The sequence below is a fragment of the Rhinichthys klamathensis genome, unplaced genomic scaffold, assembly GCF_029890125.1.
Source record: "Rhinichthys klamathensis goyatoka isolate OS25496 unplaced genomic scaffold, OSU_Roscu_1.1 h1tg000289l_1, whole genome shotgun sequence".
NCBI lineage: Eukaryota > Metazoa > Chordata > Actinopteri > Cypriniformes > Leuciscidae > Rhinichthys > Rhinichthys klamathensis.
In genome coordinates, this window is record NW_026606808.1 from 528,760 (window position 1) to 546,926 (window position 18,167).

Consider the following 18,167-nt stretch of genomic DNA (forward strand, 5'->3'; position numbering starts at 1 on the left):
TGTAAAAAGGTATGACACCTTTTGTGAACTTTTCTTACCCCCAGTAAATGAATTGTATACTGTAATCCGTTTCTGTTGTCTTTTCTGAGTTATACTGAAAAAAGAGAAAGTTCTTAAATTGTATTAATCTAACCAAATGGATTTCGTCCAATGTGTTATAGACATATAGACTAAACAAGAAGCATTACATTTAGGATAACTTAAATAATTCAAGTAAACTGAAAACCATTAATTCAAGTGAACTTAAACCATTAATTCAAGTGAACTAAAACCATTAATTCAAGTTGAACTAAAACCATTAATTCAAGTCAAACTAAAACCATTCATTCAAGTTAAACTAAAATCATTCTTTCAAGTTAAATGAACACCATTGGTTGTAGTTGTTTTTACATGGTTGATTTTACTGGGTTTTATTTGTTCCTGTTTTGTTAAGATTACTTATTTTAATCACGTGGAACCACTGTCCATGAATGAATCATGTTCAGTTAAAGAGCTATTTTTTTTAGTGTACACCCTATCATTTCATTGAAATGAGTTGTTAGCAAATTATAATGAGTTGTTACGCAACAATACCGAATTAATAGCTATTATACTAGCGCTAGGCAGTGGATCGAATCTAGTTTGGTTTTGTTCTTCTTTTTTGTCTCCTTTTTCCTGCATTGATTCATTGATTCTTTTCACTTCTTCCAAATCTATGTGCACTCCACACTCCTGATCAGTAGGTGGTGGTAATGCACCTTTTACGTTTCGCGGGGGATGAGAGCTGTAGTACAGCAATTAAGAAGAGGAATAAAATGTTTAAGCAGATTAAAGCCCACCATAGTCTGGAAACTTTGATTAACTGCAAAAGGGTGCAAGCAGTAGTTAGGAAAACAATTAGGACAGCCAGACGTGAATGTTGGAGACTATTCTGTAATAGAATTGAAAGAGAAACTCAGTTGTCAGACATATGGAGAACAATAAGGAAAATGAGTGGAATAAGAAACAATGTGGAAATACCAGTGGTATGTAGTAGTGCTGAAAAAGCTGATTCTTTTGTTAAAAATTTTGTGAAGATTCACAGCTCCGAAAATCTATCCTCAACAGCTAAGCAGTACCAGACACTTGCTCAAAATCCAGGAATAGTAGAAAGAAGTAATATAACAGGGGGAGATCTGGACTTGGCATTTACTCTATTTGAGCTAAAAAGAGCTATATCAAACACATGACAAACAACACAGGAAAGATGGTATATGTTATAGCATGCTAGGTCATATGAAAGACGTTACACTTGAGATATTAAGGCTGTTCAATATGGTATGGGATGCAGTTAAACTCCCATTAATATGAAAACAGGCAATTATAATTCCGATACTCAAACCTGAGAAAGAACCGTCAGATCAATCTAGTTATAGACCTATAGCATTAACATCACAACTAGGAATGGTAACAGATAGATTAGTTTACTATAGGAAATAAAGGTCTTCTCTCACCGTATCAACCTGGCTTTCGTAAAGGAAGGGGGACAATGGACTCTGTATTATGCCTAGTCAGTAGGAAAGCTAAAAGTAATAAAGAAAGTGTAATTGCTGGTTTATGTAATAAAATTTAAAAAAGTCTCTTTAATTTTTGTTTTTTCTTCCTGTCCCATCGCAGTAATCTAAATGTAGCATATGGCAGCTCAAACAGGAGGCAAATTGCTTGAGGTAGGTTCTGAAGATTGTCCATTACAATACTTCCCATTAAAGAGTTAGTTCACCCAAAAATTACATTTCTGTCATCAATTACACATTAAACGCTGAACTGACTTCAGCTGAAAAACCAACACATTCTCATCCCAAGGCGTCATCTAACTGACACTTTTGACCATGCGTCAACATGCCGACGCACATGGTACCCCTTAAGGCCTCATTATGCTTCTGCGTCAACTCCACGGCGTAGCTACGCCGTCACTCCTACGGCGTCGTGGCCGTTTTATGGTTCTGCGTCAGGTTGCGTTGCATCGCGGTGTATTTCACCGCCAGAACGCTAGGGGGGTGTGTGCTTCGCGAATCTTTTTGCTAGTTTGTTTTGGTTCCGTGCGCCGGTTCCGCTTTCGTTTCCATTACCCTTCAAATTGCGCAAATTGAAATTGCGAATTGAAAATACGCACAATGGAACCACGTCCATTTCGCATAAACTCCCGTTTATCGCAAAAAAAAGATTTTATGCTCGCATGAGGAGGTTTTTCAGGCAATTCGAAAAAGGAATATTTAGCAAAACTGCAATGGAAGGTTTTGCGCATATACAGTCACCTGACTTAGAAGACGCGGTGTGTTTGGGGTCCGTGTCCGCAAATAATAATAATAATTATCATCATTATTATAACATTTATTAGGCTACATATGTAGAAGACGCTTTTATCCAAAAAATGTACAAAGCAATTCGTCACATCTCATTCAAAATACAGGTTGAAGTTGGACAATAATATAATACTGGGCTAAGATTATCAGAAATAAACACAAGATTTTGACGCATATCCAAGTGTTTGTGCGGAGCGCGCACTGGATGGCAGGGATAGGCGCGCTGGCGCGAACACTTGCATTTCCCTATTTACCTACAGAAAGGTGTAGGTAAATAGGGAAATGTTGCATTTCCCTATCAACAGTGGAAACAACTTAAAATACTCTATCATTTCTGGTCATACAGAAAATAATAATACATTATTCGCAACTAATTTTATTTGCGTAAACTCACAATAACAAGAAAACGTTGTGGTTTTGTAAAATAAAATAAAACAATCAGGCGCGCTTTCATGGTCTCCGTGAACTGAAGCGCGAGAACTGAAACAAAATATCGCCTATGTAGGCTAAAGCTTGAAATGTCCACTTTAAAACGAACAAATTCGAATCGAAAGCTAATACCATCTGATTATGTAATCCGTATGAAAGGTGCATTTCCCTCTAAAGGTGCATCCGGAGATGGAGATATGTTTTTAGCCGACATTGATTTAGAAAACAATAGTTTATTAATAAACTATTAAAATGCCTCGTTATTTTTTCAGACACATTTATTACTATAAATCACCTTTCTGTAGGTTGTGGTTATGGTCTTCTCATTCAGCACTGCGGGAAAAATATAATTTCCAGGTTCTAATTTGGCCTTAGAAAACTAGTAAAATCTACATTTTTTTTTCATATTAATTTGTGAATATTTTAAATGTTTAATAAAGGAGCAAAAAATCATAAACAAATAGGCTATCTTAAAATTCGTCTACATATTTTTTTATTTTTTTTTGCGCAGCATTTGGTGTACAGTTCAAATTAAAATTTTGGTGTTTAACTTTGCGTTTTAAAAAATACAATAAACCGTTCATTTTTCGTTTTGCAATTACGGGTTAAATAAGGGAAAACGAATGGACCCAAAAGTAGGCTACATTGACCGTTTAGAATTAATACGAGATGTTCTTTATTAAATTCATAAAAGAAACAATTACAGGAATAGCCTACTGGACTCTAAACCTCAAAGAAATGCCACAATCAAGACCTCGGAGCAGAAATGAGGGAGAACTCGGTGTCTTTCCCTGCCATCAAGGCTTGGATAACACACCACGTCTCCTTAATAATAATGTCTAGTGCGGTGGCTATAGTGACACAAGGTATAGCATCTTGCTTTTGGAAACATTGTACCCGAAGCCAGTTTTCTATAAATGATGCCTCATCTGCATCATTCTTAATTGTTTTGTATTGTTTTTACATTTACATCTGTACTGTGTTGTCTCTGAACCTCTGTGTCTTGAATAAAAGTTGATATAGGCTATAACGTTAAACCTACCAACGTCCGTTACCATAATTTTTGGAATGGCTTATGGCGAGAGGAAAAAAAAACTGTTTTAGTCGCATAACATCGGTTAATGGAAACGCCGTCATTTCGCAATAGTTTGTTATCGACATATAGAAAAAAAATCGCAAAAGTTTTGCGCAAATCTGTAATGGAAACGAGCCTAATGGCGAGCGAAAGAGAGAGAATGTTGTTGCAGCTGGAGCTAATCGACGTTGAACAACACATGATTTTATTGCAAATGTTTAATCGCAGAAGAATCAAATGTTCCTCAACAAATGCGTTGGAGCTCGTTAAAACAAACAGTGCAGTGGTCACTTTAAAAATGGCGGTATAGCGGGAGGGGGAAACCGGAAAAGCTTCACTCCCGAAATGATGTATCTGACCAATCACAGCCCTTGTGGTCTGCGTCGCCTCGACGCGTAGTTACAATTTTTTGGAGGTGCACGTCGAGCTACGGCGGAGGGGTCGGATTGGGGTTCGCGGCGACGCAGAGAGGTCTGCGGGGGTACGCCGTCGATTCGACGCAGAAGCATAAAACAGGCTTTAAGCGTCAATATGAGACGCTCATCCTCGGGCGTCATCTAACTGACGCTTTTGACCATGCGTCTAAATCCGACGCACATGGCACCCTTTAGCGTCAGTTAGATGACGCTTCCGTTATGGGTAGGTTTAGGTCTGGGTAGGGTTAGGGTTAGACCACTAGGAGGCACGTCTCATATTGACGCTTAAGGGGTACCATGTGCGTCGGCATGTTGACGCATGGTCAAAAGCGTCAGTTAGATGACGCCTTGGGATGAGAACATGCTGGAAAAACAGCCAAAATGCATGGTTTAAAGCTGCTTTGAAACAATCTGTATAAAGCTCTATAAATAAAGGTGACTTGACCCACATGACTTTTGTTTATCAATTCAAGATATTTTTAATTAATAGATTACATTGTTCATTTAGCTCACCCAAAAATTCTGTCATAATTTACTCACCCTGAAGTTGTTCCAAACCTGTATACATTTCTTTGTTCTGCTGAACACAAATTAAGATATTTTTTAAAGAACATTGGTAACCAAACAGTTGTGGGCCTTCATTGACTTCCATAGTATTTTTTTCCAATCATTGTCTTGGTAATGCGAGCGTTAAATTCAATTTTAAACTGTAAATAAAGTGTAACAGTGAAAAATAAGTTTTTTTAAAATCTGCTCTACTACCATGATAACCACTTACGATGAAACATCCTCACCTCCAGCGTACTGAGGCCTGTATTGAACTTTTTCTAAAAATTACACAAAAAAATCTTAAGTTAAAAGGGAGTTCCACTAGTGTGGTGGCTTGTAGATGAGAGACGCATTTTTTATTCCTTGATATGTGCATGCATTACAGTAAAACTAAAAATATATATTTGAGGCCTCAGGCCTCAGTATTAGGTTTGTCAACACAGCAAAGAATTACGGCATTGCAGGACAAAAGTGTTCATTTAGTTTAAACCTCAAAATGTGTAATCATGTAATGACTACAATTAAAAATATATATATTTGGCACTCAAATTGCAAATTGAAAAATAACTTGAACCCAAAAAGAGACCAGGTTATATTATAGAAGAAACACTGCAAAATATTATAGTAATAGTTAACTTTATCAATGGCACCAAAAGATTGGCAAGACCTTCAATTGTAATAGAGTTCAAAAGGTGCAGCACGCACATCCAAAACAATAAAGCTGGGTGCTGGGCAGACAGTTAGTTGCAAAAGTAAACAATGAGTCCGCACACCAGAAAATGCTCCTAAGTGAATTTAATAGTTGCTCACCACGTGTAACGTTTCGGGCCCAGGGCTTGATGAAGGGCTTGGGCCCGAAACGTTACACGTGGTGAGCAACTATTAAATTCACTTAGGAGCATTTTCTGGTGTGCGGACTCATTGTTTACTTTTGCAAAGCTCTTCAATTGTACCTTGGAATTTCCCTGTTGTAAATTTTTAACATGCAACCATAATTGCCTGATTGCTTACCTTTATTGTAATGGAACTGTCCAAGGGTAAAAATGCAAGCAGTCTCTTTGCTTCTTTGATCCACTTAAAGTCCCTGTAAAGGCAATTCTAAAAAATTAGAAATGTATTGCTAAAACATATTACAAAGAATGTGAACTGTGAAGTACTGAATTGTGGGGTTAGACCGTTAAACAGTTTTTCACCGTTGCTGTGCTCAGGACTTTTTGGGCGGGGCTAAGCACTGACCTCGTGGACACGCCCCTACTTGATGACGCACTGGAGCCACTGAGGCTGGCTCCTCCCCTAACAATAGAGCACATTCACATCAGTTCGCCGCTCAATCGCGCGTTACTGTCAGTACTATTAGTTACTACAGCCTACAGTTTGCTAGCTAGCAATGCCTTCGTCACGGAAATGCGTATACCTGGATGCGATCATGTACAAAACAGATCGGTGTCTTTATTTAAATTTCCTAAACACGATCACATCAAGAAGAGGTGGATTAATTTTGTGAAGAGCCAACCTTGATGGAGAGCTGAGGATCACCGCCAACACCCGCCTCCGTAGTGATCATTTTACACAGGATAGTTTTATAAACTTTCATCGGAGACAACAACGATTCACTGATAATCCGCTGTTACTGGTGAATGGGGCCGAACCGACTCTCTCCCGCCTCGGCCTTCATCCACCCGTCCCAAAAGCAGTATCACCTAATATCATTGTCGGCAGCTTTCCCGCGAGTGGGCGTGGTTTCAGCGCAGCCAGCGGACACGCCCCCAGCGTTTGAGAGCAGAGAATACTGCTAATTTTTTATAGGCGGAAGTTTCCGTTTTTTGGCGTGTTCACACGGCAGGAACTAGGAACGATTTTAGTTCTAGGAATTCCTTTTGGAGGAAATAATTTAGCTCCTACTTCAGAGTCGGTCTAAACCAGCACTATAGGAACTATCCGTGATGTTACTGTACGCTGATTGGCCGAACGCACACGAAACACCAGCATCTGTCATTTTTTTTGTAAACGCACACATTATAGCCTATATATTTACTCCAGAAACTAACTCTACGAACATGGAAAAGCAGTTCTTAACCTTTACGCTGAGGAAAAAATCCAACGCAACTTTGAGGGGACCAAGTGAAACATTAGACAGATCGTAAAATAATGAACACGGAGAATGCGAGCAGTGTGTGCTCAGGCTCTGGCGTTCTCAGCGCCGTCAAAATAAAAGTCACAACAACAAGCGCGGCTTACGTCACTTCAGAGTTCCTACTGGCGGTGCGAATGCAACCAGGAAAACGTTCCTAAGGTAACCATTAGTTTTCGGGAAACCACCCTAGAAGCTACTTCCTAGAACTAAGTACCTAGAACTATCCGGTGCGAAAGCCCCTTGTAGCAATGTTCAGGGAAGAAGGAGGCGGGAACCGGCGGACAATCAAATTAAAACTTTATTTAAATGAAATAAACACAATACCTGCCAGCAGTCCCTCACGGAACTGCTGGCTACCCAAAATAAAATATAACTACCTGCCAGCAGCCCCTCACGGACGACTGCTGGCTACCAAAATAAAATAAAATAAAACACAAACAAAAGCAGGCCTGTTCCTCTCTCGATCATCCACTCCGTCGCTCCTCCTTTATGCTTCCGCTCCTCCGTGAGAGATGCGAGACCGGTGTGCTTCCCAGGTGCTGCTCATTAGCAATCGCACCACCGGCCTCGCAACGTTCTCTCACGTCCCTCGGCCGTCCTGCTCACCACACCCCTATTGCTTCCTTTCTTTGTACCTGATTGTTTTAAACATTACAAAGCAAGTACATTATTCACCCTGTAATTAACTAACTGTAACTTAATAAAACCTAGTAAACAGATATAATTACCTTTACTTAGTTATACTAAGTAATTAAGATGTTAAATGCTCAACAATCGGCATGCCGGCGGTGTACCGACTGAGGTCCAACCGCGGCAAACCGCTGGTGGCATGCCACCCAAAAAACGCTGGCAGGCCGACCGCATTTTCAGATTGGTCGGCTTGCCGATGGTGTGCCTCCGGATGTATCAAGCCGCTGACTTTGTGCTCCCCAAAAAACGTTGGCGGACCCCCAGGTCATTGTTAGCTGGGTATGAACGAGAGCATATTAAAACATAGATAAATCAACTCATCAACTTACAAGCAAGTCTCCTCGTCTTTCATTGTCAATTGCGCTCGTTCCTGTTGCGTGTCCTTAAACTGGCAACCTGCGTGACCGTCGAGTCTGTGGAGGAGGGGGTTGGTGTCACTGTGGGTTGTGGAGAATGGAAGAGAGGATTCAAGCGCATAGTGAATGATGAGATTTTAATAAAGAAAACATGAAATAAACAGGGCGGTGAAGACCCCTCGGGCGGCCAGGGCGGTGAAGCCCTCTCAGGACCAGACACCGGCTCGGGACCAGACACCGGCTCAGGAACAGACACCGGCTCAGGAACAGACATAAGAACTGTAACATCCACAAGAACAGACACCAACACAGGAACAAACACTGGCTCTGGCACTGGAACTGCCTCCGGCTCTGGAACAGGCATTGGCTCTGCCTCCGGCTCTGGAACAGGCACTGGCTCTGCCTCCGGCTCTGGAACAGCAGCCACCGGCTCAGGAACTGCAAACACTGGCTCAGGAACAGTCACTAGAACAGAAATAGTCATAAGGACAAACACAGAAACAAACACTGGGTCTGGAACAGACAATGGCTCCAGCTCTGGAACAGGCACGCTCTGCCTCCGGCTCTGGAACAGGCTCTGCCTCCGGCTCTGGAACAGGCACTGGCTCTGCCTCCGGCTCTGGAACAGGCACTGGCTCTGCCTCCGGCTCTGGAACAGGCACTGGCTCTGCCTCCGGCTCTGGAACAGCAGAAACTGGCTCTGCCTTCGGCTCCGGAACAGCAGACACTGGCTCTGCCTTCAGCTCTGGAACAGCAGAAACTGGCTCTGCCTTCGGCTCTGGAGCAGCATCCACCAGCATGTCCAGGATCCGAGCCAGACGCTCCAGATAGTCCAGAACAGCCTTGGCGGCCTCGCGAATGGGCATCTCTTGCTCTGTCCCAGACTGGACCGACGGGACGTGAGCAGTCTCTGACTGGGCAGACCTGACGTGAACAGTCTCTCGCTGGGCAGACGTGACGTGAACAGTCTCTCGCTGGGCAGACGTGACGTGAACAGTCTCTGACTGGGCAGACCTGACGTGAACAGTCTCTCGCTGGGCAGACGTGACGTGAACAGTCTCTCGCTGGGCAGACCTGACGTGAACAGTCTCTCGCTGGGCAGACGTGACGTGAACAGTCTCTCGCTGGGCAGACGTGACGTGAACAGTCTCTCGCTGGGCAGACGTGACGTGAACAGTCTCTCGCTGGGCAGACGTGACGTGAACAGTCTCTCGCTGGGCAGACGTGACGTGAACAGTCTCTCGCTGGGCAGACGTGACGTGAACAGTCTCTCGCTGGGCAGACGTGACGTGAACAGTCTCTCGCTGGGCAGACGTGACGTGAACAGTCTCTGACTGGGCAGATGGAACGTGAACAGTCTCTGACTGGGCAGACGGAACATGAACAGTCTCTCGCTGGGGAGACGGGACGTGTCTCCCCCTTCTCCTTCTCCGTCCCTTCTGACGGATGTCTGCAGACTCGAGGCTGGTTAAAACCATCGATGAAGTCCCCACGCTCGACAGATCTAGAGATGAGGACTTCATTCCTGATGAGACCCGTGAGGAAGACTCTGCTGCCCTCCCTTCCTCATTCCTTTGAACACACATGGTGAGGTATTTAAACAAAGAAATCCCATTCTCTCTCTCCTCAGGAGAGAGTTCGCTCCGCTGAATCCACATTGGCTCGTACGCTCTGTCACGGTGGGTTGTGGAGAATGGAAGAGAGGATTCAAGCGCAGAGTGAATGATGATATTTTAATAAAGAAAACATGAAATAAACAAACCAACAAAAGAGTCCAATGATTTCCGAACTAAATCCAACACAGACATGGCAAAACATGACCGGCACAGACCTCCACCCGACTAACACCGAAATAATAAACAACGTACGAGCACAGGACAGCAAACACAGGTAGATTAAATAGGAATGCAAATAAGGAGGGTAACGAGGATAACAGGTGGGACAAATAAACCAATGATCAGATAACAAGGGGGAGGGACCAGACAATGACAAGAGCACATGGCCCAACATAACAAAACACTCATGTGCACACAAAGACAGGACAGACATGTGACAGTTGGGTAAACAACAATCTCCCATATTTTGAATTTGGACTGCAGTACCTATTTCCACCACTAGCTCACAGACATTCTTACAGACGGCACCTTTAAAGATGTCTATTGAGAGTCCCCACAAAGATAATGTGTGTACATTTGCAAACTACATTTGTCCAAAAAAAGTATTGATTGAATTTTCAGATGTTGCAGGTGACTGAAAATGTATTTTCTGGTTACTTTTGATCTAATTGATTGCTGCTTTTTATAAGGCTGTATATAGTGTAAATTGTGTCAGTCTCTTAGTTTATTTCCACCCTTATCCAATATGTAAATTTACAAATAAACAACTCATGCCCTTAGCAATCTAGAATAAGCTATTGGTTCATATCAAGGTTACTGATTACTTATGAATGACCAGAATGACTGCTGTTACCTAGAATTCCTCAAGTTCAGTCAAAGTTCAAGAAGAGATTGGTATCTTAATTATACAGACAAATCTGTCGGATTATGAAAAAGATAGGATGACTCAATCCAAGGAGTCTTTGTCAGATCTAAAAAAAAACTACAAAGGGAAAAGAACAAAAGTCATCCTTCTTTCTTTACATTTAAAACTTAATAACCATACATTAATATTACACTAAATATCAGACATATCTGGCCCACACACAACAAACTCATCCTAAAACCGGTTTGTCACACACGGGCCAGATCTAGCCCAAACACAGCAAGCCACGACTCACACTAAAGCCGGTTTGTTGCACACGGGCCAGATCTGGCCCACACACAGCAAGCCACGACTCACACTAAAGCCGGTTCGTTGCACACGGGCCGTGGCTTGATGTGTGTGGTCCAGATATGGCCCATATAACCTTTGCCGCTGCCAGAACTGAGCCACATGTGCCATAGTTGGTATTTATCCATTCACTTTAATATCGTCATATTAAACACTGATCTACTTTCAAACCCACATTAACACTGGTGGATTCGTGTCAGCTTCCAGTACATCAGCAGTCACCTGGCCTATAGTTGGATCATTATGAGCTTGCAAACGAATCCAACTCACAGCACACCACTGAAGCAGTGTATCCCAATCAAGAATGTATACAGAGCCACTAATAAGCATATTCCTGTATTCTTTTGACAGTCCACCAGTGGCGGATTCAATCACAATAGCCAAATCATAATCTTCATCATTATCATATGCAGCACATCAATTATCATAAATTGCACGGAAACGCTCAACATATTTGAAGGGATTGTCATAACGTTTCCGTTTAACTTAAGTCACACCAAAATGTCCTTTTCTTGCTTTTTGTAAAGCTCGGGTATTCATAAATAGTTCCATAAATTATATCAGAAATTTCATTTTCATAACATACATTTTTGCTGCCATATTTCTTTTTGTTATAACTACTCATAGTATACCTACTGTATATCAAATGGTTAAAGGTCATTATTGTCTCAGTGCCACTTATCTCTACTGTTTTCCAGAAACCAAAATATTATATTACTCATATCTCAATCCCCAATTAGCACAGACAGCCTTATACTGTAGCAGCTTGCTCCTTCAACCCTTATTATACTGTATACATTTAAGTTATCTAGACATCTACTGTAATTTCATGCATCCACTGGATGAAAAAGTAAAACCTTTTTTCTTCTTCTTCCATTTTTTCATTTACTTACTACTTCCCTACCCCTACTTCCCTACATGGCAGTTCCTTCTGCATCAACTTTCTTTTTTTGCACTCTTCCTCATTTAAAGGTGCATTGCGCAACATTTCATGTTAAAAATACCCGTTTTTCTAACCCATACATGCAGGGACGTGCACAGGAATTTTGAGGGGCAGTTGCTCTGACCTGAAAAAAGGGCACATCCAAGGAATCCCATCCTCGTCGCCAAATTGTTGTTGCAAATAAAAGTATGTCACTGAATAAGAGATAAACATTTCCAATTGACTTTGATGAGGTTTATTTTCTTGCAAGAAAAGTCCAGCAGTCATCCAGTCACACAGAGTGGCTGCAGAGCGTGACAGTGAAGGGAGGGCATCCATCCTCTTTTATAGTCTTAACTCTCAGAATGTTTTCTCTCTAGGCCAATGATGGTATTTCAACCATATGTGGAACATTCTTAGACTTGTACATATTTTATCCTTGATAGAAGGCCCTCTTTTCACGTACCAACACCCTCTTACCATTCCAATACTATTCCATATTAGAATAAGGATTGTGTGTTCTTTTTTTCACATACCTATACATTAACTTTTGCACCGCTGAGTTTATTTAGACGCTGACAAACAGAAGTGCTATAAACAATATACTACTACTATTTCATTATGATTGATGCGCTGAGCAGCCATTTTGAATTCTTGAAGACAGGGTTATTAAACTTCCCCCTAATTTTTCCAGGCACAACTCCGACTTGAGAGGGTGTTCCAGTTAAAAGTTCCTAATGAGGAATTTCCAACCCGATCTCATGGCAATTCGTACGAATTTTAACGAGGTGGCTAATTTGTACGAAGTTTTTTTACTAACTCGTACATTTTTTTACGAGTTGCCCAATTCGTATGAATTCGTACGAATTCCCTACCCCTGACCCCACCCCTCAACCTACCCATTACTGGGATTTAGACAAATCGTAGGAATTTGTACGAGTGAAGTCGTACGAATTAGTTCTAATTAGCCACATTTTACTCACTAGTAAGAATTTGTACGAATTGGTCGTGAGAAAGTGTTGAATTTCTCACTTGGAAGGCATCATTATAATGTTCAGTTTTGTTGGACATTTAAAAGAGTGTTTTTTGTTGTTACCATTGTGCAAAAGAGTAGAGCTTGTGGTTAGGTTGTACACACTCATAAAATAGGTAAAAAAAGCTGTCACTGGGGTGGTACCCTTTCATTGGGTACACCTTTGTACCTAAAGAGTTTGTATTTGTACCTCAAAGGTACATATTAGCCGCGTTTCCACTGTCGGGCCAAAAGCGGGCGTGCTAGAGCGTGCCAGGGCCAGTCGCGTTTCCACTGTCACTTCCAGGGCTTAATCGAGCCTTGTCGTGGCTTCCTCAGGGCCAACGGCCAGGGTTTTCTGGCCCGCCGAATAACTTGGTCCAAAGCGGGCCAGCTCGGGCTAGAGGAGTGGTTACGAACAGAGGTGGGGTTTACCTGAGTCTGGAGACGGCAGCGCCGGATGATTTAAAAGTCAGCATGAAAGACTTTAAAATAATTTACCTCAAAACTCACTTTCATGTTTGAATGCCTTCTGTTTGTGATCCGATGTGGATTCTGATCACCGTATAAGGTAGAAATATTTATTACCGATGCAAAAGACGCTAACCACATAGTAAACACAGTAAATATGAACGCTTGAAGAAATCAGACAAATCATAATGGCTATCACAATCATGTTTTTATTTGATCTGTGAGTAGCCTACGTCTAATTTATACCGGACTACCATAAAATAAAGCAACTTTTTTTCGGAAGCTTCCTCTGTTTCTCTGACTGAACATATCTAGCCTACTGAGCAGGGGCGTAGCCATCATTTCAAAAGTGAGGGGGACAGAATGTCAAGGTTTTTTCTTCAGACTTTTGTTGACAGGTTTTTGCTTAATTGGTTTAATTATTGGCAATTTATTTTTTAAGCAACAAAACAGAAAGAAAGAAATGCAGATGTTCAGTACTTTATATTGCACATACAGGGTTTTTGGTTGAAAACGAGGCGGAGGTGGTAAAATCCTGACCATGTATTAGATAATAAAATGTTTATTTTTCGTAGATCACCATATAGCCTACTGTGTTACCCACATTATTTTTGTAGGTGGATCTCGGTGGTACTTCTAGGGGGGTCCGGGGGCATGCCCCCCCCCCCCGTAAGAAAATTTTGTAAATTTTAAAGATAAATTCATTAATCTGGTGCACTTTGAGTCCCCCGAATCCACTGTTAAAAATAAATAATCCACCCGTCAACCACTCAAACATATGATATTCTGTGATTTATATTTGATCATCGCATTACAATTTTGGTGGCAAAAAATCCAAACCCCCCACATTTTTGGTGGCATTTTTGTAGAAATTATCATTCTATCTAAATTTGATATGTCCTGTAACTACCAAATAAACAGAAACAGCCTCGACTGAATAAGAAAGTGTGTCCTCTTTCTTTTGTGTCTTTTCTTTCTTTTAGCCCTGCACGGCCCGTTTAAATCTCTTTAGTCTCTTAAATCTCAACAGTGGAAACGCGGCTAATGGTGCCTAAATGGTATATTAGAACCTCTTTAAAGGGTACCGTCCCAGTTGACAGCCTTTGTAGGCTACCTTTTTTTCTGAGAGTGTAGGTGTCACAGGTGGTTGCAGGAAGACAGAACAAGATGAAGGTATCTTTTCAACGTGAAGGTTTAAAAATACAGGACAGCAGAACAGTCAGCAGCACACACTATTTACAACGGAGATCGGACAAAGACTGACTGAACAAACGGAACTTAAATGCGAACACAGATGACAATGATTAACGAAAAACAGGTGATAAAGATAACAATGATTGACTAAACACAGGTGATACAGTGAAGGTGACGTGATGACAGGCAGACAAGTCCAAATGAAAACAAACTAAACCGAACACCACTGTGACAGTAGGATGGTTAAAACTACAATGTTTAATGCTTCATTTAATGAACATACTTGTGCTAATATCACTACAGTGAGTGACAGGTCAAACAGGTCAGCTGTGGGTAGGTGCGATAGAAAAAAACTGCTTCCTCACCCCACCCCTGTTAACTGGTTATTAGGAGGACTAAGAGACTATTCAGGAAGGAATACGTGAAGTAGTATGGTTACTAGTTGAACACACTAGAATGGCTATTAAAAACATTTGGCACAGGTAAGCTAACCCATCCTTTAATTGTTTGTTTTATTATTAGATATTTCATAATGTTATTTGTGCTGTTTACAACATCTTATTATAAACTATAGCAGCCAGAGGTCTTTAACTCTGCTCCTGGCGACACACTGTCCTTTAAAGTTTATTTCCAACCTGCTTCAACACACCTGCCTGTGTATTTTCAAGCGATCCTGAAGAGCTTCAAAATACTCTAAACTACCGGACAGTGGGTCCCCAGGAGCAGAGTTGAAGATCTCTCAACTAGAGGAACTTATAATGGAGTTGATCTGCTTTGAATAAACTGGTCAAAATCAGATGAAATCATTTGACTACAGCTGAGCTAAACTTTGAATACTGTATATCTGAAATTAGATGGAGGAGCTCAGATGTATGTGTATGTGTGTGTGTGTGTGTATATATATATATATATATATATATATGGCAGTTGAATTAAAATGAATACATTTTACATTTAAACATTAGCTTGAAATCAAAAACATGTATCATCTAAGAGGTGTATTTAGGTGTACGACACAAACAAATTGGGTGTCATGTTTCAAAATGTTTTAAGTTGGCTTTACCAGGAAATGAAATCACCTGCAAGCATCAATTCTAGATTCCATCAAAGATCTTGAAATGCAGTAGGGCTATAGTCAAAACACTTCTGCATTTGATGAAGAACTTATTTCTCTACTGTTATTCATAAATGTAATAAAACCCAGACTGTACAAACTGCCATTTTGGATTCACAGACGAGGTTGCTTTCCCCCAATATTTATGAATATGATGACGACTATTTCTTAACGTCATGGACAAATAACCTACATCAGATTCGTTCTTCGGAATCGCGGCAAAATAGTCATACAGGAATTTTTCGCCTGCAATCTACAAACAAATGACTCTTATTAGTTAGTTAGTTCCTTTAATTAATTGTTCAGAATTGTTTCGCACGTAACAGTTCTGTGTTTTCTCGCCCCTCCGTCCTCCAGCCCGTGATTTGGAAATCCTATGCCATTTAAATCAGGCTAATGAATCATTCAATTAACAAATTCTCTGAATCAGTCAAATTTGATATGTCCTGTAACTACCAAATAAACAGAAACAGCCTCGACTGAATAAGAAAGTGTGATTTGGAAATCCTATATGCCATTTAAATCAGGCTAATGAATCATTCAATTAACAAATTCTCTGAATCAGTCAAAGAATGCAACTTACTGCAAATTATCTTTAAGTGATGTCCATGTCAACATTTCTGACAAAAGCTGTGTACTTAAAGTTCATGAAACTTAAACCACTCTCATAACTAACTGATGTAACGTGTAAACGTAGTTAAAGAGTTATTTTTGTGATAAATCATATTTTAATAAAAAAATTCTGATGTTTCACTGTGAGACTAATTTTGACCTGTTTCTCTTTTGTTTTTCTCTATGCAGTTTGGCTCAGGATAGAGGTCCATGTATACATCAAATTAAAAGAGCATTTTTTCTGCTGCTTACATTGACATTCTTATTATTTGCCGTTGCTTACGCCTCTGATTTCACTTTGGACACAATTATGGTCCCTCAAACATGGTTTACTAAAATCATGAATCAGACTCAATATAAGGTAATTGACAGCATTTGGGGCGATCATAATCAAAAAGACACATTAGCACATTTGCCCAATCAGCAAATACAACAAAGAGGTTCAACAATTTATTATCATATAGCTCATCCAAGCAACTATCATTACATTCTGGATGAACCTGATAAATGTCAGCAGAATCCGTTCCTGGTCTTGATGGTCCCTGTGGCGCCCCATCAGGTAGAAGCTCGAAACGCCATCCGGAGCACGTGGGGGAATGAGAGCACAGTCCAGGGAAAAGCAGTGATGACTCTGTTCTTGGTGGGTTTGACTGGAGGATCCGACTCGGAAAAAGCTCAACAGCAGCTGGAGGAAGAGAGCCGACAACACGGAGACTTACTGCAGAGCAACTTTGTGGACTCGTACTTCAACCTGACCATAAAGACGATGGTGATCATGGACTGGTTGGCCACTCGTTGTCCTCGAGCCAATTTCAGTATGAAGGTCGATTCTGACATGTACTTAAACATGGAAAACTTGATGACTCTTCTATTGGCACCCAACACACCCAGACAGAACTACATCACTGGAATGGTGATGTGGAACCAGCCTGTCATCAGAAACAAAAACTCAAAATGGTACGTGTCGGAGGAGCTCTACCCCAAACTGAAATACCCCACTTACCTGCTGGGAATGGGATATGTTTTCTCCAATGACCTGCCAGAAAAAATAGTTGAGGCTTCCAAGGAAATAAAGCCCTTCAACATAGAAGATGCATATGTGGGCGCTTGTGTGAAACATGTGGGCATTGCACCCTCATCCCCCCCAGACCCTTCACAGTTTAGAGCCTATCTGGGACAATATAATCGAGAGGATTTTCTCAGGGTCATTACAACAATCCTAGGATCCCCACAGCAGCTAATAGACATCTGGAAGGACGTAAAGAGACCCACATAAAAGTATCCCAAACTTTCCTAAAAGTATAATTTGGGATACATGAAAGTATCCCAAAATCCCTGTCTGGGATGGAAGCACAAACAAACAAAAATGAGAACTAAGTTTACACTGTTTACAAAGACATGAAACATGGTGGATGTTTATTTAAGAAAATGTTTTAAGCTGGTCACAACCTGTTAACAATACGTTCTGATGGGGCGAGGAGATTGTTTGAGGAACCGTTCACACATAATACGTTCTTGAAGAGGCACTTGAAGTCTTGAGATGCATTTTTAAAATTGAACTTCTGTTATTGGGGAAGTGGGTTTTAAAAACGGGGGTTTTACAATGGGGGAAGATGTAATTATCTGATTGGTCAGTTTGAACGTCTCACATTTGGGTTAAAGTCAGATGGTCAGGGAAAGGTTAAAACAAGATTGTAACTGTTGCTCTGCCTCTTTTATTCTCTGGGTCCCTTTCTTGGGTCTCTCTCTCTCTCTCTCTCTCTCTCTCTACAATTAATGGTATAAGTTATCATCATCTCATACATCTATTTTGTAACTATTTTAAGTGTAACCACATTTTGTCATTAAACCTTTTCGATTACGAAGGATGTGTTAACTAGTTTTGATTTGGTATTGACTTTGAATTGCTACCTATTGCAATACAATAGTAATAAATTCATTCATTACTATAGGAGGAAGATTTTTTTAAACTCGTTAAATCATCTTAATTGACAACATGTATATTAGACCCTATACCATATAGGCTAATGAAAGAGATGCTTC

The 18,167-nt window shown here is 40.8% G+C and overlaps 1 protein-coding gene across 1 annotated transcript; it reads left to right on the plus strand.

The window, feature by feature from the left end:
* The first annotated feature begins 14,774 nt into the window (after positions 1-14,774).
* LOC130103447 (beta-1,3-galactosyltransferase 2-like) lies at positions 14,775-17,484 on the plus strand. Its single transcript, XM_056269691.1, has 2 exons — positions 14,775-14,880; positions 16,314-17,484. Exons 1-2 carry the CDS (start codon positions 14,855-14,857, stop codon positions 17,398-17,400), a joined length of 1,113 nt encoding a protein of 370 aa, XP_056125666.1. The 5' UTR covers positions 14,775-14,854; the 3' UTR covers positions 17,401-17,484.
* Positions 17,485-18,167: the final 683 nt, after the last annotated feature.

Coding starts and splice junctions, on each gene's coding strand:
- LOC130103447 (XM_056269691.1), top strand. CDS start 14,855: ATGGCTATTAAAAACATTTGGCACAG. Junction 14,881..16,313: donor ATTAAAAACATTTGGCACAG/GTAAGCTAACCC, acceptor TTCTCTATGCAG/TTTGGCTCAGGATAGAGGTC.